Source organism: Lepus europaeus, chromosome 19 (assembly GCF_033115175.1).
Source record: "Lepus europaeus isolate LE1 chromosome 19, mLepTim1.pri, whole genome shotgun sequence".
In the NCBI taxonomy this organism is placed as follows: Eukaryota; Metazoa; Chordata; class Mammalia; order Lagomorpha; family Leporidae; genus Lepus; species Lepus europaeus.
Window position 1 is genome coordinate 3104477 of NC_084845.1, and position 24649 is coordinate 3129125.

At 68.7% G+C, this 24649-nt stretch overlaps 2 protein-coding genes across 5 annotated transcripts; both read left to right on the forward strand.

Annotated features, from left to right (window-relative positions):
• The first annotated feature begins 514 nt into the window (after positions 1-514).
• Positions 515-8289, forward strand: ISOC2 (isochorismatase domain containing 2). Of its 4 annotated transcripts, none has more exons than XM_062177724.1 (7): positions 515-588; positions 1275-1384; positions 5126-5275; positions 5616-5825; positions 6593-6663; positions 6742-6859; positions 7942-8288. In XM_062177724.1, exons 3-7 carry the CDS (start codon positions 5138-5140, stop codon positions 8020-8022), a joined length of 618 nt encoding a protein of 205 aa, XP_062033708.1. In that variant the 5' UTR covers positions 515-588; positions 1275-1384; positions 5126-5137; the 3' UTR covers positions 8023-8288. The 4 variants fall into 4 exon arrangements, with proteins under 4 accessions (XP_062033708.1, XP_062033710.1, XP_062033709.1 ...); XM_062177723.1 differs by having other exon boundaries at positions 545-624; XM_062177726.1 differs by lacking the exon at positions 1275-1384 and having other exon boundaries at positions 516-588; positions 7942-8289.
• Positions 8290-12338: 4049 nt separating this feature from the next.
• SHISA7 (shisa family member 7) lies at positions 12339-22774 on the forward strand. Its single transcript, XM_062177682.1, is given in 5 exon segments — positions 12339-13012; positions 13627-13781; positions 17894-18043; positions 22133-22416; positions 22418-22774. Coding segments are annotated over 5 exon segments (1620 nt in total).
• The last annotated feature ends 1875 nt before the right edge of the window (positions 22775-24649 follow it).

The following is a 24649-nucleotide window of genomic DNA, read 5'->3' on the forward strand; positions in this document are numbered from 1 at the left end:
ACACCGTGCAAGCAGAGCTCGGACGCCAGGCCCCAGGCCCCGGCCCCTGCTCTGGCCACCGCCTCCCTCTCCCCGTCCCCTCGCCCCCGTTCTCTCTCCGGCCCTCAGTGACGTGGTCTGCACCGGGCCCAGCCGAGGAACCTGCCCTTTCGGCTGGAATCCGAACGCCCCGCGACCACCCAGTGCCGCCCCCTGCCACTCACGCCAGCCGCGGCTCCCCATTGGTCGGTTGCTCCAACTCCCCGCCCCGCCGCCCTCCTGCGGACCAATCATGTCCTTAGGACCGACAGCCTAGCAGGCACGGCCCCTCCATTGAGGGCGAAGATTGGTCGAAAGGGAGGGACCGGACAAAATTGGCGAGCGCTGATAGGGCTATTCTGCCCAGGTGGGCGGAACCGCCGGGGGGGCGGAGGCAGCGGTGAGCACGGATTGGCCGGAAGGGAAGGGGGCGGACAGAGCGAGGCGAGCACCGATTGGGAGGTTCGGCCAGGGTGGGCGGGACGCGGAGGGGAGGCGGGCCACGTGTCTGGTGACCTTGCGTGGGACCCTAGTCCTGCGGTCTGGGAGCGGAAGTGCGGCTGCCCCGAGGTGAGTGTCCTCGGGAGGGAACCCGGCGCCTTCCGGGTAAGTCCGCGCTCGCAGCCCGCGCCGCTCGGAGCGCGCGGGGAAACTGAGCCTCCGCCGCGGGGAGGAGGCGCGTGGCCCCTCCGGCCCCGGCTGGCCGGGTGGGGGGCCGGACCGCCTCGGCCCCGCGCGGGCCGTGGGTTTGGCCCTCGTCCCTCCGAGGGAGAAGGCGGGGCGCAGGCCAGTGGACCTTGCCCCGGGGTCGCGCGAGGCCCCTCTGGACGCGCCCCAAGCCTGTGTCCGGCCCGGAGGTCGCCCCGCACAGCTCGCGGGCGCACCCCCGCCCCGTCCGGGACGCGGGGTCTTCGGCTGCCCCAACTCCCCGCGCCCCCAGCCCCAGGAGCGCTCTGGCCTCTGCCCCCAGGGCACCCAAGTCCTCTTCCTTGTTTTTGTCTTGGAAACTTTCTGGAAGTGTGCCCCGCCGGCAACCGCACCAAGCACAGACACACAGCGCACATAACGCCCCCGAGGCCGGCACCTGGCTGAACACAGCGGAGTTAGAGCGTCCACGGGCTGCTGCACCCCTGCAGGGCCACGCCGGCCAGGGCTGGGCCAGGCCCCTGCCAGGAGCCTCCTCCGGGTCTCCCCCATGGGCGCAGGGGCCCAAGCACCTGGCCCATCCTCTGCGGCATTCCCGGTTGCACTTGCAGGGAGCTGGATGGGAAGTGGAGCAGCCGGGACTCGAACCGGCGCCGCAGGTGGCAGCTCAGCCGGCCGGGGCCCCTGCTTTGACTTCGGACGCCCCGGACTGGTCTAGCAGGTCTGTAGCCTTACGTGAACCTTTCATAACACTTTCATAACACAATGTTTGTCACCGAAATTCAAGCGCAGTGGACTAGGACAACAGGGAAAATCAGTGTGCACCCTCTGCCCCCCGCGCGGGGCCCGTGGCTGCCGCACCTGCCAGAGGGCGGAGAGAGAGCCCAGGCTCGCTCCGGGTGCAGCCCGGGCCTCCCAGACCCGGCCCTGCGCTGTTTCCCGAGCCCTCTCTGGAGCACTGTTTCCTGCTCCGAGGACAGCGAGCTCTCATTCATCCATTCATTCGTTTTTGTGGCTGCAGAGGACTGCACAGTGACCAGTGCCCCGGCCGTGGACGCTCAGACCCGGGAACTCAGGGCGGGCTTCCTGGCCGGAGGGTCCGAGTAGCCACGGTCTGGGGTCTTCCCGGCCTTCTGAGTGCCCCTGGGAACCACGGGGACCCAAGCCCAGCCCCACCCACATGGCCCCCCTGTACTGGCGGCTGCACTGCTTCCAACGCCCCGCTCCCGGATCGGACCTCCCTGCCCCCACCCGCAGCTGTCCCTCGGAGCTGGGGATCCCCACGCCCACTCTGTGCAGTCCAGGTGGACACACAGGTGCAGCAGGGCCCCCCCGGGGCGGGGCACGTGGTCCCGAGGGCGAGGCCAAGGGGCCAGGGGCCTGGCAGCCAGCTTGGTGGCTTCCTCGGGGAGCGCTCACCCAGAGCGACCAGGTCCCCGGAAGTCGTGGCAGGGTAAGGGTTTGTTTTAGCCGACCGCCTGCTCACCCTTTTCTTTTTTTTGCCCACTCATTCGGCGTTCACGTGATCTCATGTGGTCAAAGCGTTTCCTGTGGGCGGTGGGCCTGGAGAAGCAGGAGGAGGCAGGGTGAAGCCGCGAGCACGCGCGGCGGGTGCTACACGCAGGGATACGGCAGGGACACGGCCGCGGGAACCCCGCAGCCAGGGGTGCAGGTGCTGACGGGGTGGCCGTGGGGCCTTGTGGGAGTCGCAGCCCCTGTGGAAGCAATGCAGGCAGGTGCTTCGCCGGTTCTGCCCTTTCTCTCTATTTTTTTCTTTTTTCTTTTTCTTTCTTTCTTTTTTTTTTTTTTTTTGGACAGGCAGAGTTAGTGAGAGAGACACAGAGAGAAAGGTCTTCCTTCCGTTGGTTCATCCCCCAATGGCCGCTGCGGCCGGCGCACTGCACCCATCTGAAGCCAGGAGCCAGGTGCTTCTCCTGGTCTCCCATGGGGTGCAGGCCCAAGCACTTGGGTCATCCTCCACTGCCCTCCAGGGCCACAGCAGAGAGCTGGACTGGAAGAGGGGCAATCGGGACAGACTCCGGCACCCATATGGGATGCCAGCACCGCAGGCAGAGGATTAACCAAGTGAGCCACGGCGCCGGCCCCTTATTTCTTTCTAAGATTTAGTTATTCGAGAGGCAGAGTTACAGAGAGAGAACCGCTGGTTCACTCCCCAGATGGCCACAACAGCCGGAGCTGGGCGGATCAGGAGCCAGGAGCTTCTTCCAGGTCTCCCACACAGATGCATCTGGCCCCAGGACCTGGGCCATCTTCCACTGCTTTCCCAGGCCATTAGCAGAGAGCTGGATCGGAAGTGGAGCAGCCGGGACTCGAAACAGCGCCCATATGAGATGCCAGCACTGTAGGTGGAGGCTTTACCCGCTACGCCACAGCGCCGGCCCCTAACTTTTCTAATTGTGAAATACAAATCATAAAACTCAGGGAAGACTCCCCTTAGGATGCCGGCATCCCGTCGTGCCGCGCCTGGGTTGAGTTCCGGCTCCTCTGCTTGGACTGCAGCTTCCTGCTGATGTGCAGCCAGATCCCAGCCCAGGGGAGCCCGGGGGAGCTCCGGCTCCTGGTAGCAGTGAGGGCCGGATCCCAGCCCAGGGGAGCCCGGGGGAGCTCCAGCTCCTGGTAGCAGTGAGGGCCGGATCCCAGCCCAGGGGAGCCCGGGGGAGCTCAGGCTCCTGGTAGCAGTGAGGGCCGGATCCCAGCCCAGGGGAGCCCGGGGGAGCTCCGGCTCCTGGTAGCAGTGAGGGCCGGATCCCAGCCCAGGGGAGCCCGGGGGAGCTCCGGCTCCTGGTAGCAGTGAGGGCCAGATCCCAGCCACCCAGGGGAGCCCGGGGGAGCTCAGGCTCCTGGTAGCAGTGAGGGCCGGATCCCAGCCCAGGGGAGCCCGGGGGAGCTCAGGCTCCTGGTAGCAGTGAGGGCCGGATCCCAGCCCAGGGGAGCCCGGGGGAGCTCCGGCTCCTGGTAGCAGTGAGGGCCGGATCCCAGCCCAGGGGAGCCCGGGGAGCTCCGGCTCCTGGTAGCAGTGAGGGCCGGATCCCAGCCCAGGGGAGCCCGGGGGAGCTCTGGCTCCTGGTAGCAGTGAGGGCCGGATCCCAGCCCAGGGGAGCCCGGGGGAGCTCCGGCTCCTGGTTTCAGTCTGGCCCAGCCCCAGCCGGTGTGGACATTTGGGTGATGAATTAGCAGATGGCAAATCCACCTGCTTCTTTTTAAATAAAATGAAAATAAGTACACTGCTTACTCTGAGAGCTTCCAGCCACTGGCTCACTCTCCAAGTGCCTGCCCCCTTTTAATTTTTTTTTTTTTTTTTTTTTTGACAGGCAGAGTGGACAGTGAGAGAGAGAGACAGAGAGAAAGGTCTTCCTTTTCCTTTGGTTCACCCTCCAATGGCTGCTGCATCTCGCTGATCCGAAGCCAGGAGCCAGGTGCTTCTCCTGGTCTCCCATGCAGGTGCAGGGCCCAAGCACTTGGGCCATCCTCCACTGCCTTCCTGGGCCACAGCAGAGAGCTGGCCTGGAAGAGGGGCAACCGGGACAGAATCTGGCGCCCCGACCGGGACTAGAACCCAGTGTGCCGGTGCCGCAGGGTGGAGGATTAGCCTGTTGAGCCGCGGCACCAGCCTCTGCCTCTGCTTTCAACTCCAGCTTCCTAAGGAGCCTGGGAGGCGGGAGATGATGGCCCAAGGCCTGTGGTCCCGGCCACCCACATAGGAGCTCTGGCTCCTGGCTTCCGCCTGGCCCAGGCCCAGCTGTTGTGGACATTTGGGGACTGAACCAGTGGACAGAAGATCTCTCTCTCTCTCTCTCTCTCTCTCTCTCTAATATATAATAAAGTAAAGTAAAGTGCAGAGTGGAGAGCCAGCCTGCCGCCCCAAGCACAGTCCGTGCCCCTGGGCTCCTGGCCACCCATGCAGTGTCCAGCCCCCAGGGCTCCTGGCCACCCCATGCAGAGTGTGCGCTGGGCTCCTGGCCTCCCACGCAGAGTCTGTGAGCTGGGCTCCTGGCTGCCCCCCGATGCAGAGTCCATGCCCAGGGCTCCTGGCCACCCCTGCAGAGTCCAGCCCCCTGGGCTCCTGGCCGCCCCCACCGCGCAGAGTCTGTGCCCAGGAGCTCCTGGCTGCCCCCCCTATGCAGAGTCCATGCCCGGGGCTCCTGGCCACCCCTGCAGAGTCCAGCCCCCTGGGCTCCTGGCCGCCCCAGCGCCGGCGTTTCCTGCTCTGCCGTCTGGCGTGGGTGGGGCCTCTGAGTCTGTGTGCTGTGGGCTGTGCCTGGGCGACAGGGCAGTGCCACCTCCTCCAGACCTGGGGGCTCAGCCGCTACATGGGCTCATGGGTACACAGAATGCCAGGGGCCCCCAGCGCCCCAAGTGTACACAGGCCCTGGACAGGAGCCGGGCACCTCCCAGAAGCTCCCCACTCTCCACCTGACCCTAAACCCGGCCCCTCTCCCAGCCTCCCTAGGAAATGGCAGCTGCAAGGCCTGGCCTGGGCCGAGTCCACCCTGGGTCCTCCATCTTGTTCCTGTGCGACATGCAGGAGAAGTTCCGCCACGGCATCGCCTACTTCCCACAGATCGTCTCGGTGGCCGCGCGCATGCTCAGGGTGGGCCCCAGCCCCCCTCAGACCGGGGCCCCCAGCCTCCTGCCTCAGACCCAGGAGTGCAGGCCCAGCCTCCTCCCTCAGACCAGCAGTGCAGGCCCAGCCCTTCCCCATCAGACCAGCAGTGCACGCCCAGCCCTCCTCCCTCAGACCAGCAGTGCACACCCAGCCTCCTCCCTCAGACCAGCAGTGCACACCCAGCCTCCTCCCTCAGACCAGCAGTGCACTCCCAGCCTCCCCCCTCAGACCAGGGATCCAGCCCCACTTATCTTCCCTTAGACCTGGAAGCCCAGGTCCTGGTGCCTCCTTCAGACCCAGACTTTTCTGCCCCCGCCCCGTGCAGGTGGCGCGGCTGCTGGGGGTGCCAGCTGTGCTGACAGAGCAGTACCCACAGGGCCTGGGCCCCACGGTGCCAGAGCTGGGGGCCGAGGGCCTGCGGCCACTAAGCAAGACCTGCTTCAGCATGGTGCCCGCCGCGCAGCAGGAGCTGGACAGCCGGCCTCAGCTGCAGTCCGTGCTGCTCTGTGGCATCGAGGCGCAGGCCTGCATCCTGGTGAGCCTGGGCCCCGCCCCCGGCGCCCCGCCCTGAGGGGAGACACCTGCCCCGATGGCAGACACCTGTCTCAGGGAGACACCTGCCCCAGGGAGTCACCTGTCCCAGGGAGACACCTGTCCTGATGGCAGACACCTGTCTCAGGGAGACACCTGCCCCAGGGAGACACCTGTCTCAGGGAGACACCTGCCCCGATGGCAGACACCTGTCTCAGGGAGATACCTGCCCCAGGGAGACACCTGCCCCAGGGAGTCACCTGTCCCAGGGAGACACCTGTCCTGATGGGAGACACCTGTCCCAGGGAGACACCTGTCCCGATGGGAGACACCTGCCCCGATGGCAGACACCTGTCCCAGGGAGACACCTGTCCTGATGGCAGACACCTGCCCCAGGGAGACACCTGCCCCAGGGAGACACCTGCCCCGAGGGGAGACACCTGCCCCGATGGCAGACACCTGTCCCAGGGAGACACCTGCCCCAAAGGAGACACCTGTCCCAGGGAGACACCTGCCCCAGGGAGACACCTGTCCCAGGGAGACACCTGTCCTGATGGGAGACACCTGTCCCAGGGAGACACCTGTCCTGATGGGAGACACCTGCCCCAGGGAGACACCTGTCCTGATGGGAGACACCTGCCCCAAAGGAGACACCTGCCCCAAAGGAGACACCTGCCCCAGGGAGGCACCCTCAACCTCACACCAGGTCCTCAGCCCTGGCCCAGCCCCTGCTCCCCTCCAGGGTCGGCCCTGACACTCTTGTGCCCCCAGAACACCGCCCTGGACCTGCTGGACCGGGGGCTGCAGGTGCACGTGGTGGCAGACGCCTGTTCCTCCCGCAGGTGAGAGGGCCCCTCCCGGGGTGAGGGCGAGGGAGAGCCCAGGGCACCAGGTGACGGCCGCCCGCCTCCCTCCTGCAGCCAGGTGGACCGGCTGGTGGCCCTGGCCCGCATGCGGCAGAGCGGCGCCTTCCTCTGCTCCAGTGAGGGGCTCATCCTGCAGCTCGTGGGTGACGCCGCCCATCCCCAGTTCAAGGAGGTAGGGCCCTGCAGGGAGAGCCTAGCTGGGGGGGTGGGGGAGGCTGCGCTGCCAAGTAACGGAGCCGGAGGGGGCCAGGTGTCCCTAAGGACCACAGCAAGGGACCGTGGGGGCGGAGTCCGGGAGTGCTTCCTGGAGGAGGCAGCGTTAGAGGGATGGGAGACCCTTGACACCCCCATGCCTGCCTCACCTCTGCCCTGTCCCACGCCCCCTCCGCCAGTCTTGGCATGCACTGCCCACGTGGGCTCCCTGGCACTCTCCCGGGGCCTGCCCAAGGACGCCACCTGCTTCAACCCCTTGGCTCTCGGGAACTTGAGGCGCCCTGTCCCCCGAGGTCTGCCCCTTGGTGAGCACTGCTGTGTGTCAGCCACGTGCTACCCCGTGGTGGTGGGGGGCAGCAGCAGGGCCACCCCCACTCCCCGGGGCCAGGAGAGACAAAGGCAGAGCCCTGTTGGGGAGCTGAGGACGTGCAGAGCCAGGAGGGGGGCTCAGGGAGCTGGAGCTGCAGGGGCAGCCGTCGGTCCCCAGGTGCTCCTGGCTAAGGGGACACCTAGGGGGAAGGCCAGCGCTGGCTTGGCCTCCGGCAGGGTCCAGTGAGGACCGGTCTGGGCGGAGGGGAGGCATGCAGCCGCCGGAGCCCCGTCTGCCCTGAAGACTGGGGATTCCAGCCAGCTCACAGAGCTGTCTATGCTGCTGCCTGGTGGCCGGTGGGTCAGTGTGGCTGGCGTGTTTGGGTGAGGCCAGCAGCAATGGGAGGTCTGGACCACAGTGGAGGTGGCGGGTGGGCGGGCGGGCAGGTGCATGGCCCGGGGCTGGTTGCTCTTGTCTGAGAGGCACAGGGGCAGAGCCTGAGGGCCCCCAAACGGGCAGGGGCGATGAGCTCACTGAGGAAGAGGAAGGTGTCCCCCAGAAGCCCCAGCACTGAGCATGTGCCCTTGGGCCCGGCCAGCAGAGCCGACCAGGACGCTTGGCAGTTAGGAGCTAGGCCAGGAAAACCAGAAGTGGTCAGCTTGGCCAGCTGATGAAGATGCCGAAGTGTCCCTTGGATCTGTCTGTCACACTGAATCCCGGTGCCCCTACAGATCCAAAAGATCATCAAGGAACCCGCTCCGGACAGTGGGCTGCTGGGCCTCTTCCAGGGCCAGAACCCCCTCTTCGGCTGATCTCCCACCCTGCCTCAAAGGGAGACCACCCTCCAGTCATCCGGACCTTGGTGGAAGCGCTTTCCCCCATCCCTGCCTCCCAAGAGTGGTGCGGTCCACCAGGAATACCGCCCCCTCGGGAGGGGGCGGGGCTCTGCCTTCCCATTGGACGGCCTCTCCCGGAAATGCAAATGAGACTCCTGGAAGCTGGCCGGGAGTTGGCTGAGGGAGTCGTGGGGGTGGGGCTCGGCCCCGGGCCGCTGCAAGGGGCGGGAAGGGGAGGGGGTGGGAATGTCACCGACTGTGAGACCCGATCTCGCAGAATAAACATTGATGTGGCTGTGGACCGAACCATTCTTGGGTTTGGGGGGTAGCCCGGGGGCGACTGGGGGCTCCAGGCGGGAGGAAGAGGGGTCCCCAGCAGGTGGGGAGGGGGCGGTGCCTCGTCGGAGCTGCAAGCCGGCGCCAGGCGAGGGCGAGGGCTGGCCGCGGCCACATCCGCACGGGGAGCGCCGCCGGCCGGGGTCGCCCCAGCCGCCGCCGGCCGCCCCCACCGGCGCGCGCGCGCCCAGCCCCGCGGGCTCGCAGACGCGCTCCTGCGGCCCCCACGCCTTCGCCGCCGGCACCCCGCATCCGGAAAGCGAGGTGAGCGCGACCGCACCCCGGTGCAGAGGGGAAACTGAGGCAGGGGGCGAGGAGGAAGCGGGTGGATGGACGGACGGACGGTTGCTGCCGAGCGGGGGTCTCTGCCCCCCTAAGAGGCAGGGTCCGCGGGCCCTCTCGGGGCCCCGAGAATTCTGCAGCTCCCCTTGGAGGTCTGGGAGTTGGGACCCTAGGACCCCCCATTCACAGCCGCCCGGGATTCTCAGCCTTCGCCCCCTCCCAGCTTCGGTGGCCTAAGACGCAAGCCGCCGAGACCCCTGGGGATGCAGGTGTCACCCCCCCCCCCCAGCCAGCACGCCCCCGGGAGCCCGGTCCCTGGTCCCCGGCCCCGACGTAGCGGCTCCCTGCACCCCCTGCTCCGGGAGCCCCTGGGATCGGGCGTCGGCGCCCCCGGCCCCCGCCTTCCGGAAGCAGGTGTCGCCCCCCAGCCCGCAGCACCGCGTCTCGGAGGCCGCTCTCGAGTCGCCATGGCAACGGGAGTCTATTTTGCGCTGGGAACACGCAGCTCCCGCCGCAGCGCCCCCGCCCCCACCGTGCGGAGCGAGAGGGGGCCGGGCAAGGGGCGGGGGTCTGCGCGGGGTGAGGGGCGACTCGGAGCACTAGAGACCCGCAGGTGCAGGCTCGAGGCAGAGACTCGGGGCGGGGGGCGCGGAGAGACGAGGGAGAGACCGAGGCTCGGCCGCGCGGGGGCACGGACACGCGGCCAGGGCCCCGGGCAGGTGGCCTGGGGAGGCACGTGCCGGGCTGGAGGGGGCGCGGGGCATTGGGCTGGGTCCTCCTCCCTCGCGCGTCCCCGCCTCTCCCCAGCCAGCCCGCGGCAGCGGCCTCCGCATCTCCACGTGCCGCCACCCCCGGGCCCGCCCCTTCCTCCTCCTCCGTTCTCCACGCACCTGCCGCCTGCGTCCTCACCCCCCCCTCCTCGCTGGCCCCAGAGGCTCCCGGGAGCCCCCTTTGCGTTAGGACCTCTCCCCTGCTCGCTCTGCGCCCCAGCCCCACCCCCACCTCCGGCGCGACCCCGGGGACTGAGACTGGTTCTGGGTCTGTCTCTGTCTCTCTCCCTCCGTGGGCCCCTGCACCCCCTCTGAGTGTCCGTCTCCCACCACCACCACCACCGGTCTCCCCGGCCTGCTTGTGGGTGTCCAGCCCCTCACTCTTGGCCTCTGTATCTCCCCTCGTTCTCAGGGTCTCTGTGTCCCTCGCCCTGGACCTCTGTTCTCAGTATCTGCCTCTCTCGGGGACTCTGAGCACCCCAGCACCCCACATGCACCCCAACACCCCACCTGCTGCCACTCTGCTAGCCCCCCCAGGCCTGGCTCTGGATCCCCAGCTGGCAGAGGTGGGGGTGGGGGTGCACATAGCTGGACAGGGCCCCCCCCCCCCCGTGTGTCTCAGCGCTGAGCTGGGGTGGACAGGGCACACAGGGGTGGAGCCAGAAGTGGGGCGGGGGCGTCCATGTGCAGCCGGGTGGCCGGCTCCCTGGCTGGGTCCCGAGCTTTGCCCCGCAGTGTCCGATCCCAGGGGGAGAGGTGCAGAAAGCCGTGGCTGTGTGCATGCGGGGGGGGGGGGGGGGAGCCGCAGGTGTGTCCTCGCAGGTGTGTCTGGGTGTCCCGTGTCTGGGTGTCCCATGTCTGGGTGTCCCATGTCTGCGCACAGCTCCGCGTGAGGCAAAGGAATGGGTCCCATTACAGCCTCGAGAGTGGACAGGCCACTGTCCACGGCCTCTCGCCTGTGATCAGGCTGTGTGTGGCTGTTCTGCTGGGCTTGGGGGCCATGCCACGGCTCCCCGTCCCCACTGGGGCTGTCCGGGGCCGGGAGTCGGGTCTCCCAGGTGCGTGCACAGCAGGGTCCTGTTGGCATGGAATTCGGAGTGCGTCCTGGCCCCGTCAGCTCCCCGTGGCTGTGGCCTGGCAGGTGCATGGCCCACACCCCAGGGAGGAGAGAGCCCAGCAGCACTCCAGCCCCTCAGACAGACCCCCTTGTGCAGTGCAGAACCTGCCCGGCTGTACGTGGCAGCCTGACGAATGAAGGAATCCACGTTAGAAAGGGCGTTTCCGTGTGCGGGGCAACTCACCGCGCCCCCTGTGGGCTGGGCCATCCACATTCAGGTAGCAGCGCCTGGAGGCCCTTGGCAAAGCCCAGTCCAGCTCCTCGGGCACCGTGGGGCTCAGGCAAACCATGGAGCGAGAGACAGAAAAACCCACGCCACCCTCCTTTCAGCACGCACCCATGCAACTAGCACTTATTGAGCACCTACTGTGTGCCGGGAACAGCACTGACAGAAACACCTCCCACCGTGAGGGCAGGACACATGCCGTGGCCACACACACGCACTCCTGCCCACAATGGCCAGGCCCAGGCCAGCTGGGAGCCGGGAGCTCCTTCCCGGTCTCCGGCATGAGTGGCAGCGACCCGAGTACTTGAGCCACCACTGAGTCAGGGGCGGAGCTGGGACTGGACCCCAGGCCGGGAGCCCCAGGCAGCGTCCATCAGCTGGCCGCTGCAATATCATTGACTCAATGTGTTTATTTGGGAGACAGAGGTCCGCTGTTCACTCCACCGATGCCTGCAGCGGTCAGAGCTGCCCTGGGCCAGAGCTACACCCGCTTCGCCGCGTCGGTATTTTCACCATGTAGTACCACCGCCCCGCCACGCAGTTCCAGAACATTCTCACCACCCCCCAAAAGGAAGCTCCAAGCCCCGGAGCAGCAGCCCCCATGTGTCCTCCCCCAGTGGCTGGCTGGCGTGGACCTCCAGGCAGCCCTCGGGGATCCTGCAGAAGGGACAGTGGGGCCCGGGGCAGCAGCCACTCCAAGCCAGCCCGAGTCACTGAGCTTTGGTCCCCTCCCAGGGCTGCCGGCGTGGCTGTGTCCACTGGGGGGTGCGGCAAGAGGGGCCTGGGCGGATGGTTGCTATAGAAACAGCAGGACGCTCTGCCAGGTCTGCCCTCTGCACGTCAGGATCAAAAGGCAGCCAGCGCCGCCCAGGAGCGTTTCCAAGCCCCCTCCCCTACACGGCGGTGCCCCCCCCAGGCACTCCTTATGTACGGTCACTCACTCAGCCTCCCCCCACTGACAGATGGGGAGACTGAGGCACGGGGGGTGGCTCGGGGAGATCCGTGCGTGGAGACGCGGGATACCTGGCTGTGAGAGGGGGGCGTGTGTGAGAAGCCGACAACGGGGACCCTCCAACCCCCCACTCTAGAGAGGGGCAGGGATTGAGGACTGCAGGGGTGGAAGCCAGCAGGGGAGGGGGCAGTGTGTCACCACACGGTCAGTGTGAGAGCTCCCGCATCCCGTGGGCGCTGCCCAGCGCCCGGTCGCCCCCACCCCACCCCTGGAGGACCCCCACAGCACGGCCAGACGGGGTCCCAGCCCGGCAGGTGTGTGTAGACTCTGGCTCTCAGTTTGGATCTCTCTCTGTTTCTCTCTCCTCCCCGTCTCCCCGACCGCCCCCCACCCCCGCCTGCCTTCCTTCCCGCCCTCGGATCCCGCTGGCCTCTCACCTCTCCCCTGCTCCGTGTCCTCGCCAACGCCTGTGCGCCCTGGACGGCTGCGGCGCCCTCCGACGCTGCCCCCTCGGCCCGTCGCTCGCCTTGCTGCCTGCCCCGGCTCCCACGGCCACGTCGCTCCCCCAGCCTGGCGGCCCCGTCCAGCCGGCGGCCTCCTGCACGCGCCATGCCGGCCCTGATGCTCCTCGGGACCCTGGTGCTCCTGGCCTCCGCCGCCGGCCAGGCCGGGGCGCGCCCGTCCAACGGCACGAGCCCCGCGCCGCCGGGCCCGCTGCCCGCGCTGCTGGCGCACCTGCGGCGCCTGACCGGGGCGCTGACGGGCGGCGGGGCCGCGGCGGGCGCCAACGGCACGAGGAGCAGCCCCGCGGGCGGCCCGGGCGCGGCGGCCCGCGCGCCCCCTCCGGCCGAGCTGTGCCACGGCTACTACGACGTCATGGGCCAGTACGACGCCACCTTCAACTGCAGCACCGGCTCCTACCGCTTCTGCTGCGGCACCTGCCACTACCGCTTCTGCTGTGAGCACCGCCACATGCGCCTGGCGCAGGCCTCCTGCTCCAACTACGACACGCCGCGCTGGGCCACCACGCCGCCGCCGCTGGCCGGGGGCGCGGGCGGCGCCGGGGGCGCGGGCGGGGGGCCGGGGCCCGGCCAGGCCGGCTGGCTGGAAGGGGGCCGCACCGGGGGCGCGGGCGTGCGCGGGGGCGAGGGCCCCGGCGGCAGCACGGCCTACGTGGTGTGCGGGGTCATCAGCTTCGCCCTGGCCGTGGGCGTCGGCGCCAAAGTGGCCTTCAGCAAGGCGTCGCGTGCGCCCAGGGCGCACCGGGAGATCAACGTGCCCAGGTGCGTGTGCCTTTCTCGCGCAGGGCCCGGGGCCGTCCGGGGAGGGCGGGAGCGAAAGCCTGGGAGCGGGGCGGGGCCGTCACTCCTCCCGAGCGCTTGCGGGGCCGGGAGCGGGGCGGGCCGGCCAGTAGCCGTCGTGCGGGTCGTAACGCGGAGGAACCGCGTGGATTCTTGCAGAGTGCTCGCCCAGTGCTCACAAAATGTTAGCGGCGGAGTCACGAAGCAGACAAACAGGTACGGATGCAGGGGGGAAGAGGCGGGCGGGCGGCAGCTGGGGGTGCGGGAACGGCGCGCGCGGGGGCCCTGAGGCGGCAGTTTGGGGCAGGGCCGTGTTTCCGGGCTCGGCGGGGAGCTGGGAGACGCGAGGCCAGTGAGGAGGCTGAGGTGACCCCGGTGCCCGCGCGCAAAGTGACGGGAACCGAGTCGCAGGGCCAGGGCGAGCCGGCCGCCGTGACCCGCAGAGAGGCGCTCCGGGCCGAAAGTGAGCCCCGACAGAGGCGGGGACGGCGAGAGGGGCCTGGCCGCCGCTGCCAGCGGACCTGAGGGCCGGAGTCGCCCCCAGGGCAGAGACCCGGGACAGACGGGGCCGCTGACCGCCCCTCTGCCATCTCCAGGGCGCTGGTGGACATCCTGAGGCACCAGGCGGGGCCCGGGGCCCGCCCGGACCGGGCCCGAAGCAGCTCCCTGACCCCGGGAATCGGGGTTCCCGACAGCATGCCCCCCAGGACGCCCAAGAACCTCTACAACACCGTGAAGCCCTCCAACCTCGGTGAGTGGGGCGCGGCGGCCACGCCCACCCACGGATGGCCCCGCCCCCTCCGTGATGTGTCCACGCGCGGCCAGGACCTGGTCTGGGCAGCGGGGGAGGGGACAGGAGTGAGTGAGGCCCCCCTGCCTGCCCTCTAGCGGACCCCTGGGCAGGCGCCGTGCGTACCTGGGGCCTGCGGCACAGCAGCCCTGGGGCAGGTGGGCAGGGTGTTCTCTGCTTGGGGGCCGAGGTGGGCATCCTGGGAAGGGGAGCTGGAGTAGAAGCCCGGGGCATTCCTGGGGCTGGGGGCGGGGAGGAAGGGTCCTGAGGGGGCGGTGGGGAGCCAGGGTGGGGTCTGCAGCCGGGGAGCAGCATGGTCAGAGGCAGGTGGCGGAGCCGGCTCTGAAAGCCCAGCGCTGAGAGAGGCTCGGAGGCCGCTGGAGGGTCAGGGGTGGAGGGAGAAGCTGACTGTCCGTGGGAGTGAGGGACAGCATAGAAGCCTGTGCAAAGGCCCTGTGGCCGCGCTCAGCCCCAGAGAGGGACGAGCTGTGGTCGTCTCCCGGCCCGACTCCGTCCCGTGGGTGACGGCGACCCAGGGGAGGAGGCGACGGCGACTGGGGTGTGGCTGATTGTGGGATAGGCTGTCGGGATGGCCAGAGTCTGGATTCCTGACCCTAGAGGGAGAGCCCGGCCAGGGCAGAGACCCGGGGTCAGGAGGGGAAGGGCCTTGTAGACGCGTGTGGAGAGGGAGACCCCCAGTGTCCGGCCTGGGGTGTGGGGTGCATCGTGGGGGCTGTGGGGCGCTCCCCTATCTTGCATGAGCCGTTCCTTGGAGGCCCAGCCTCAGTACGTGGGGACCAGGGCCCCGGGGCGGCGGCGCCAGCAGGGGCAGGTGGTGCCGGTGACGCCCCCTCCCTTCTCGGTCCCCCAGATAACCTGCACCTCAGCGCCAGCGGCCCCACGCACCACGCCGCCACGCTGGGTACGGACAGGGAGCGAGGCTCCTTCCCTGCCCTCCGCCCAGGTGCCGGGGCCGGCAAGACGGCCTCGGGGTCCCCGGGCTGGGGCAGGTGCACGGCCAGGCGCTGGTGCTGCCGATGCGGGTGCCCCGTCCTGGGACGCAGCCTTGCGGGAGGGAGACAGAGAGCTCTGACTACCGGGCCACTCGCTCCAGTGCCCGCAGCTGCTGGGGACAGCCAGAGCTGGGAGCTAGGAACACACAGGAACCCCGGGCTGGCACCACCGCTGGCGCCACCGCTGCCGGCCCTGGGGTCTGCACTGGCAGGAAGCTGCAGTGGGAGCAGCCCTGGCCTCGCACCCACCAGGGAAACACCTGCCCCCTGCTGGAGACCAGAGGGACTGCAAGGCCGGGTTCTAGCTCCTGGGGGCTGGGCCTGCACCCCGGGTCTGAGGGAGGAGGGCTGGGGGCCCCTGGGTCTGAGGGAGGAGGGGCTGGGGCATGGACCCTGGGTCTGAGGGAGGAGGGGCTGGGCATGGACCCTGGGTCTGAGGGAAGAGCTGGGGTCTGCACCCCGGCTCTGAGGGAGGAGGTGAGGTCTGACTCCTGGGTCTGAGGGAGGAGGTGGGGCCTGGACCTCTGGGTTTGAGGGAGGAGGTGGGGCCTCTACTCCTGGGTCTGAGGGAGGAGGTGGGGTCTGACTCCTGGGTCTGAGGAGGAGGTGGGGTCTGACTCCTGGGTCTGAGGGAGGAGGTGGAGCCTGCACTCCTGGGTCTGAGGGAGGAGGTGGGGCCTGCACTCCTGGGTCTGAGGAGGAGGTGGGGTCTGACTCCTGGGTCTGAGGAGGAGGTGGGGCCTCTACTCCTGGGTCTGAGGGAGGAGGTGGGGCCTGGACCTCTGGGTCTGAGGGAGGAGGTGGGGCCTCTACTCCTGGGTCTGAGGGAGGAGGTGGGGTCTGACTCCTGGGTCTGAGGGAGGAGGTGGGGTCTGACTCCTGGGTCTGAGGAGGAGGTGGGGTCTGACTCCTGGGTCTGAGGAGGAGGTGGGGTCTGACTCCTGGGTCTGAGGGAGGAGGTGGGGTCTGACTCCTGGGTCTGAGGAGGAGGTGGGGTCTGACTCCTGGGTCTGAGGGAGGAGGTGGGGCCTGCACTCCTGGGTCTGAGGAGGAGGTGGGGTCTGCACTCCTGGGTCTGAGGAGGAGGTGGGGCCTGCACTCCTGGGTCTGAGGGAGGAGGTGGGGCCTGCACTCCTGGGTCTGAGGAGGAGGTGGGGCCTGGACCTCTGGGTCTGAGGGAGGAGGTGGGGTCTCTACTCCTGGGTCTGAGGGAGGAGGTGAGGTCTGACTCCTGGGTCTGAGGGAGGAGGTGGGGCCTGCACTCCTGGGTCTGAGGAGGAGGTGGGGCCTGGACCTCTGGGTCTGAGGGAGGAGGTGGGGTCTCTACTCCTGGGTCTGAGGGAGGAGGTGAGGTCTGACTCCTGGGTCTGAGGGAGGAGGGGCTGGGCATGGACCCTGGGTCTGAGGGAGGAGGTGGGGCCTGGACCTCTGGGTCTGAGGAGGAGGTGGGGTCTCTACTCCTGGGTCTGAGGGAGGAGGTGGGGTCTCTACTCCTGGGTCTGAGGGAGGAGGTGGGGCCTGCACTCCTGGGTCTGAGGGAGGAGGTGGAGCCTGCACTCCTGGGTCTGAAGGAGGAGGTGGGGCCTGCACTCCTGGGTCTGAGGGAGGAGGTGGAGCCTGCACTCCTGGGTCTGAGGGAGGAGGTGGAGCCTGCACTCCTGGGTCTGAGGGAGGAGGTGGGGCCTGCACTCCTGGGTCTGAGGAGGAGGTGGGGTCTGACTCCTGGGTCTGAGGAGGAGGTGGGGCCTCTACTCCTGGGTCTGAGGGAGGAGGTGGGGCCTGGACCTCTGGGTCTGAGGGAGGAGGTGGGGCCTCTACTCCTGGGTCTGAGGGAGGAGGTGGGGTCTGACTCCTGGGTCTGAGGAGGAGGTGGGGTCTGACTCCTGGGTCTGAGGGAGGAGGTGGGGTCTGACTCCTGGGTCTGAGGAGGAGGTGGGGTCTGACTCCTGGGTCTGAGGAGGAGGTGGGGTCTGACTCCTGGGTCTGAGGGAGGAGGTGGGGTCTGACTCCTGGGTCTGAGGAGGAGGTGGGGTCTGACTCCTGGGTCTGAGGAGGAGGTGGGGTCTGACTCCTGGGTCTGAGGGAGGAGGTGTGGTCTGACTCCTGGGTCTGAGGGAGGAGGTGGGGGTCTGACTCCTGGGTCTGAGGGAGGAGGTGGGGTCTGACTCCTGGGTCTGAGGAGGAGGTGGGGTCTGACTCCTGGGTCTGAGGAGGAGGTGGGGTCTGACTCCTGGGTCTGAGGGAGGAGGTGGGGTCTGACTCCTGGGTCTGAGGGAGGAGGTGGGGTCTGCACTCCTGGGTCTGAGGAGGAGGTGGGGCCTGCACTCCTGGGTCTGAGGGAGGAGGTGGGGCCTGCACTCCTGGGTCTGAGGGAGGAGGTGGGGCCTGCACTCCTGGGTCTGAGGAGGAGGTGGGGCCTGGACCTCTGGGTCTGAGGGAGGAGGTGGGGTCTCTACTCCTGGGTCTGAGGGAGGAGGTGAGGTCTGACTCCTGGGTCTGAGGGAGGAGGTGGGGCCTGCACTCCTGGGTCTGAGGAGGAGGTGGGGCCTGGACCTCTGGGTCTGAGGGAGGAGGTGGGGTCTCTACTCCTGGGTCTGAGGGAGGAGGTGAGGTCTGACTCCTGGGTCTGAGGGAGGAGGGGCTGGGCATGGACCCTGGGTCTGAGGGAGGAGGTGGGGCCTGGACCTCTGGGTCTGAGGAGGAGGTGGGGTCTCTACTCCTGGGTCTGAGGGAGGAGGTGGGGTCTCTACTCCTGGGTCTGAGGGAGGAGGTGGGGCCTGCACTCCTGGGTCTGAGGGAGGAGGTGGAGCCTGCACTCCTGGGTCTGAGGGAGGAGGTGGGGCCTGCACTCCTGGGTCTGAGGGAGGAGGTGGGGCCTGCACTCCTGGGTCTGAGGGAGGAGGTGGAGCCTGCACTCCTGGGTCTGAGGGAGGAGGTGGGGCCTGCACTCCTGGGTCTGAGGGAGGAGGTGGGGTTCTGACTCCAGGCTCTGAGGGAGGTGGGCCACGGCCAGGTGGCTGGTGTGTGGTGGGGGCAGGGCTGACCTGTGTGCCCCCACAGACTGGCGGGCTGTGCCTCCGCCCAGCCCCTCCTTGCACTATTCCACGCTGTCCTGCTCCCGCTCCTTCCACAACCTGTCGCATCTGCCCCCGTCCTACGAGGCGGCCGTGAAGTCGGAGCTGAGCCGCTACTCCTCGCTCAAGAGGCTGGGTGAGTCCCGAGAGCACGGCGGGGGGCGGGGGGCGTCAGGACCGTGCACGGGGCCCCGGGGCCCACCGAGGGCCTAGGTTCTCGCTGGGGTTTTTCTCAGAATCACCTGGGGGCATTTTTTAAATGCCAAGCTCCGGTTCTGCCTCTGAAGACTTACTCATCAGAACCTGACCTTGGCAGTTAATAGAAATAGAATTTAAGGTGTATGGAGAGAGGGAGGCGGGGTGTCTCCAGGCCCTTGGACGCTCTCTCCAGGAATCGTCTCAGCTCTGCCAGATGCCCTGGGCACATCCCGGCTGTCACCTGGTGATCCCAGCACACGCCCCACACCCGGGTCCCCGGGCCCATCCCTCACCTAACCCCTGCGACTCTGGCTGGACACTGCCCAGCCCGAGCCCCAGCCCTGGCTGTGCAGGCCTTCAGAGCTGGACCAAGCGATGCTTTTCCCATCACGACCCAGGAGACACACTTTTCACACCTTTAAGTTTATCTTCATCGCGTTTGAAAGGCAAGAAGAGAGGGCTGGCCGTGTGGTACACCTGCAGCACCAGCATCCCATATGGGCGCCGGTTCAAGTCCCGGCTGCTCCACTTCCCATCCAGCTCCCTGCTAGTGCGCCTGGGGACACAGCAGAACATGGCCCAAGTCCTTGGGCCCCTGCACCCACATCGAAGACCCAGAGGAAGCTCCTGGCTCCTGGCTTCAGATCAGCCCAGCTCTGGCCGTTAAGGCCATTTGGGGAGTGAGCCAGGGGCTGGAAGACCTCTCTCTCTTGTCTCTATCTCCCTCTGTAACTCAAATAAAATGAGTAAATATTAAAAGAGAGAGAGAGAGAGAGAGAGAGAGAGAGAGAGAGAGAGAGAGAAATCTCCCTCGCACTGGCTCACTCCCCAAATGCCTGCAGCAGCCAGAGCTGGGCCAGGCCAAACCCGGGAGTCTGGAACTCAGTCCGGGTCCCCGTGTGGGCAGCGCAGACCCAAGTACCGGAGCCCTTCCTGCCGTCTCCCAGGGCACACACCGGCAGGCAGCTGGGCCGGCAGCGGAGCCGGGGCTGGAACCCAGGCCCTCAGAGCGGGATGTGGCGTGGAGAACCCCACAGGGGCAGCCCCTCCGGCACGGGCACACCCTGGGCCCCACCCCCCCTCCGCCCCGTCCTCGGGTGCTGTGGAGAACCCCGCAGGGACACACCCTGTGCCCCCCCCCCCCGCCCCGTCCTCGGGTGCTGTGGAGTGGAGAACCCCGCAGGGACACACCCTGGGCCCCCGCCCCCCCCGCCCCGTCCTCAGGTGCTGTGGAGTGGAGAACCCCGCAGGGACACACCCTGGGCCCCCGCCCCCCCCCCCCCCCGTCCTCGGGTGCTGTGGAGTGGAGAACCCCGCAGGGACACACCCTGGGCCCCGGCCCCCTCCACCCCGTCCTCGGGTGCTGTGGAGTGGAGAACCCCGCAGGGACACACCCTGGGCTCCGGCCCCCTCCGCCCCGTGCTCGGGTGCTGTGGAGAACCCCGCAGGGACACACCCTGGGCCCCCCCCCCCCGCCCCGTGCTCGGGTGCTGTGGAGTGGAGAACCCCGCAGGGACACACCCTGGGCCCCCCCCGCCCCGTGCTCGGGTGCTGTGGAGTGGAGAACCCCGCAGGGACACACCCTGGGCCCCCCCCCGCCCCGTCCTCGGGCGCTGTGGAGTGGAGAACCCCGCAGGGACACACCCTGGGCCCCCCCCCGCCCCGTCCTCGGGTGCTGTGGAGTGGAGAACCCCGCAGGGACACACCCTGGGCCCCCTCCGCCCCGTCCTCGGGTGCTGTGGAGTGGAGAACCCCGCAGGGACACACCCTGTGCCCCCCCCGCCCCGTCCTCGGGTGCTGTGGAGTGGAGAACCCCGCAGGGACACACCCTGTGCCCCCTCTGCCCCGTCCTCGGGTGCTGTGGAGTGGAGAACCCCGCAGGGACACACCCTGGGCCCCCTCCGCCCCGTCCTCGGGTGCTGTGGAGTGGAGAACCCCGCAGGGACACACCCTGGGCCCCCCCCCGCCCCGTCCTCGGGTGCTGTGGAGTGGAGAACCCCGCAGGGACACACCCTGTGCCCCCTCTGCCCCGTCCTCGGGTGCTGTGGAGTGGAGAACCCCGCAGGGACACACCCTGGGCCCCCCCCCGCCCCGTCCTCGGGTGCTGTGGAGTGGAGAACCCCGCAGGGACACACCCTGGGCCCCCCCCCGCCCCGTGCTCGGGTGCTGTGGAGTGGAGAACCCTGCAGGGACACACCCTGGGCCCCCCCGCCGCCCCGTGCTCGGGTGCTGTGGAGTGGAGAACCCCGCAGGGACACACCCTGGCCCCCGCCCCGTCCTCGGGTGCTGTGGAGTGGAGAACCCCGCAGACACACCCTGGCCCCCGCCCCGTCCTCGGGTGCTGTGGAGTGGAGAACCCCGCAGGGACACACCCTGGGCCCCCTCCGCCCCGTCCTCGGGTGCTGTGGAGAACCCCGCAGGGAACACCCTGGGCCCCCTCCGCCCCGTCCTCGGGTGCTGTGGAGTGGAGAACCCCGCAGGGACACACCCTGGACCCCCCCGCCGCCCCGTGCTCGGGTGCTGTGGAGTGGAGAACCCCGCAGGGGCACACCCTGGGCCCCCCCGCCCCGTCCTCGGGTGCTGTGGAGTGGAGAACCCCGCAGGGACACACCCTGGGCCCCCCCCCCCGCCCCGTCCTCGGGTGCTGTGGAGTGGAGAACCCCGCAGGCACACACCCTGGCCCCCGCCCCGTCCTCGGGTGCTGTGGAGTGGAGAACCCCGCAGGGACACACCCTGGGCCCCCCCCCGCCCCGTGCTCGGGTGCTGTGGAGTGGAGAACCCCGCAGGGACACACCCTGGGCCCCCCCCCGCCCCGTCCTCGGGTGCTGTGGAGTGGAGAACCCCGCAGGGACACATCCTGGGCCCCCTCCGCCCCGTGCTCTGGTGCTGTGGAGTGGAGAACCCCGCAGGGACACACCCTGGGCCCCCCTCCGCCCCGTGCTCTGGTGCTGTGGAGAACCCCGCAGGGGCACACCCTGTGCCCCCCTCCGCCCCGTGCTCCGGTGCTGTGGAGAACCCCGCAGGGACACACCCTGGGCCCCCCCCCGCCCCGTCCTCGGGTGCTGTGGAGAACCCCGCAGGGACACACCCTGGGCCCCCCCCGCCCCGTCCTCGGGTGCTGTGGAGTGGAGAACCCCGCAGGGACACACCCTGGCCCCCCCCGCCCCGTCCTCGGGTGCTGTGGAGAACCCCGCAGGGACACACCCTGGGCCCCCTCCGCCCCGTGCTCGGGTGCTGTGGAGTGGAGAACCCCGCAGGGACACACCCTGGGCCCCCCCCGCCCCGTCCTCGGGTGCTGTGGAGTGGAGAACCCCGCAGGGACACACCCTGGGCCCCCTCCGCCCCGTGCTCTGGTGCTGTGGAGTGGAGAACCCCGCAGGGACACACCCTGGGCCCCCCTCCGCCCCGTGCTCTGGTGCTGTGGAGAACCCCGCAGGGGCACACCCTGTGCCCCCCCTCCGCCCCGTGCTCCGGTGCTGTGGAGAACCCCGCAGGGACACACCCTGGGCCCCCCCCGCCCCGTCCTCGGGTGCTGTGGAGAACCCCGCAGGGACACACCCTGGGCCCCCCCCCCCGCCCCGTCCTCGGGTGCTGTGGAGAACCCCGCAGGGACACACCCTGGGCCCCCCCCGCCCCGTCCTCGGGTGCTGTGGAGTGGAGAACCCCGCAGGGACACACCCTGGCCCCCGCCCCAGCGCTTCAGCCGCACACACACGGAAGCCCCGTGCAGCGGCTGGCTCCCTGCTGCTCCCACCATTCCCAGCGCTGACAGAGCTCACTTCACACCCGACCTGCCCGAGGGAAGGGCGGGGGCGGGGGTCCCCAAGAGCAAACAGCTGGGGCCTACTCCCCCAAAGAAGGGGTGCTCAGAGGCAACAAGGAGCTCCCCCGCCCCCGGCACTGAGCGCAGCGCCTGGGACTCTGCATTTTGGCCGCGTAGCCCGCCTGCTGGCTCTGACTGCACTTCAGCGCCCACGGGCGGGCGGCCAGGCACCCACCTCTCTGGCCTTCTGCCGTCCCCCCGCAGCCGAGAAGGACCTGGACGAGGCCTACCTGAAGCGCCGGCACTTGGCGGAGGCGCCCCGCGGGACGCTGCCGCTGCACGCCCTCCGACGGCCCGGCACCGGGGGCGGCTACCGCACGGACGGCTGGGGCGGCCCCGAGGAGCTGGGCCTGGCGCCCGCGCCCAACCCGCGGCGCGTCATGTCCCAGGAGCACCTGCTGGGCGACGGCCGCGGCTCGCGCTACGAGTTCACGCTGCCGCGCGCGCGCCTCGTGTCGCAGGAGCACCTGCTGCTGTCCTCGCCGGAGGGCCCTGCGCCAGAGCCGCGAGCACCTGCTGTCGCCCCCGCGCAGCCCCGCGCTGCCCCCCGAGCCCACCGCCCGCGCCAGCCTGGCCGCCTCGCACTCCAACCTGCTCCTGGGGCCCGGGGGGCCCCCCACGCCGCTGCACGGGCTGCCGCCGCCGGGCCTGCACGCCCACCACCACCACGCGCTGCACGGCTCGCCGCAGCCGGCCTGGATGGCGGACGCCGGCGGGGGCGGGGGCACGCTGGCCCGCAGGCCGCCCTTCCAGCGCCAGGGCACCCTGGAGCAGCTGCAGTTCATCCCCGCCCACCACCTGCCCCAGCACCTGCGCACGGCCAGCAAGAACGAGGTGACGGTCTGAGGCCGGGCAGGGGCTGGGGGGCGGCCGCCTCCCTGGCCCCCGGGCCCCCACAACCCAGGGCGCTGGGTCCCAGCCAGGCCCCCCCTCCCCCATTACATCACTGTTTGAGCCAAGGCCGTTCCCGGTGATGTCATCACGGGAGGACCCGCCCATGTCGTGTGACATCACTGCAGAGACCGCCTTCCCGTGGTGTCACAGCAGAGACAAGCCCCGCCCCTGTGACGTCATCCTTGGCATCAAGGGAAACCCTTTCTTCTGTGCCCTGTGACGTCACTGCTACAGACAAAGCCATTTTCCCGGGACAGATCGCGGGAGGAGACGCCTCCTCCTTCCCACACCGTCTCTCCTGCGAGGCCGTCACCAGAGAAGGTGCCTTGCCCTGTGACGTCATCGGATGCGCCGAGCCTCTTCCTGTGATGTCATCACTCCTTAGACGTGGGGAGGAGGCCCCTTCCAGGCACCACGTGCTCTGAGCCCGTGCCCTGGCGCTGTCGCCGTCAGGCCTGAGGAAGTGCCCTGTGCCCAACGCCCTCCGGAGGGCTCGGTCCGGGTGGTGGTCTGCCTGGAGATTACTGGTGGCAGGGCTGTGACGCCACCCCCGGGCCAGAGTCTGTGACTTAGCCAGACCCCCTGGGCCTCAGGCGCTGCTCTGTGCAGTGACGGGGGTGTGGGGGGCTCTGCTGCCGTGGGGCTCCTGGGTCCCGGGACTCCGCAGTGACAAACTGGGGTCACCCTTCCTGCCAGAGCCGCCGCCGCTCCGTCAGCAAGGCCCTGGCCTCTGCAGGGCAGGGTGGGGTGTGCCTGCTGTTGGCCCCACCCACGTCATGGCCGTGCCGCTCAGTGTCTCCATCGTCGTGGCCTGGTGCCTGCGGTCAAGTGCCAACCACGTCACTACCCAGAATTCCTGTGACCCACAACTGCGGCGGCTTCCTCTTCCAGGGCCTACCATCGACCTCCAGGACTTCCCACAGCCAAGGACGTCACCGCCTCCCCTGAGTCCCCTCAGCCGCCGTGTCATCGTCATCACCCAGAAGGCACCACAGCTGGTGCCGTCATCGTCTCGCAGACGGTGCCTTGAGCAGCGACGCCACTCCCCAGAGCCCTCTACACCCACGGGGGTGTTCTCTGCTAGGCCCCAGCAGGACAGATGGCACCACCGTCTCCCACAATCATGGCATCCTCACCTCCCAGGATCCTCTGTAGTCATGTTTGGATGTCCCAGGATGCACCTCAGCCATGGGGTTATCATCTTCCAGGATTCAATCCCTGAGAGCCAGTGACATCATCACCCCCAGGACACATGAACCCTGCCATCGACATCATCTCTAGGGACGCATGAGAGTCAATGGTGTCATCACCTCCCAGAGTCCACCTCAACCATCGGTGTCACACTGGGCTGTCTTCATGCCCAAGGACCCAGAACACCTGCCATCGACATCATCTCCAGAGATCCATGATAGCCATGGTGCCATCACCTCCCAGAATCCACACCAACCATTGCTGTCTTCACGCCCCAGGACTCACGTCAACCATCAGTGTCACACTGGGCTGTGTTCACACCCAGAATCCACGCACCATCAGTGTCACACAGCTGTGTTCACACCCAGAATCCACCCTCCATCAGTGTCACACTGGGCTGTATTCACACCCAGAGTCCACCTCAACCATCGGTGTCACACTGGGCTGTATTCACACCCAGAGTCCACCCCACCATCAGTGTCACACTGGGATGTATTCACACCCAGAGTCCACAGAGTCCACCCCACCATCAGTGTCACACTGAGCTGTGTTCACACCCAGAGTCCACCTCAACCATTGGTGTCACACTGGGCTGTCTTCATGCCCAAGGACCCAGAACACCTGCCATCGACATCA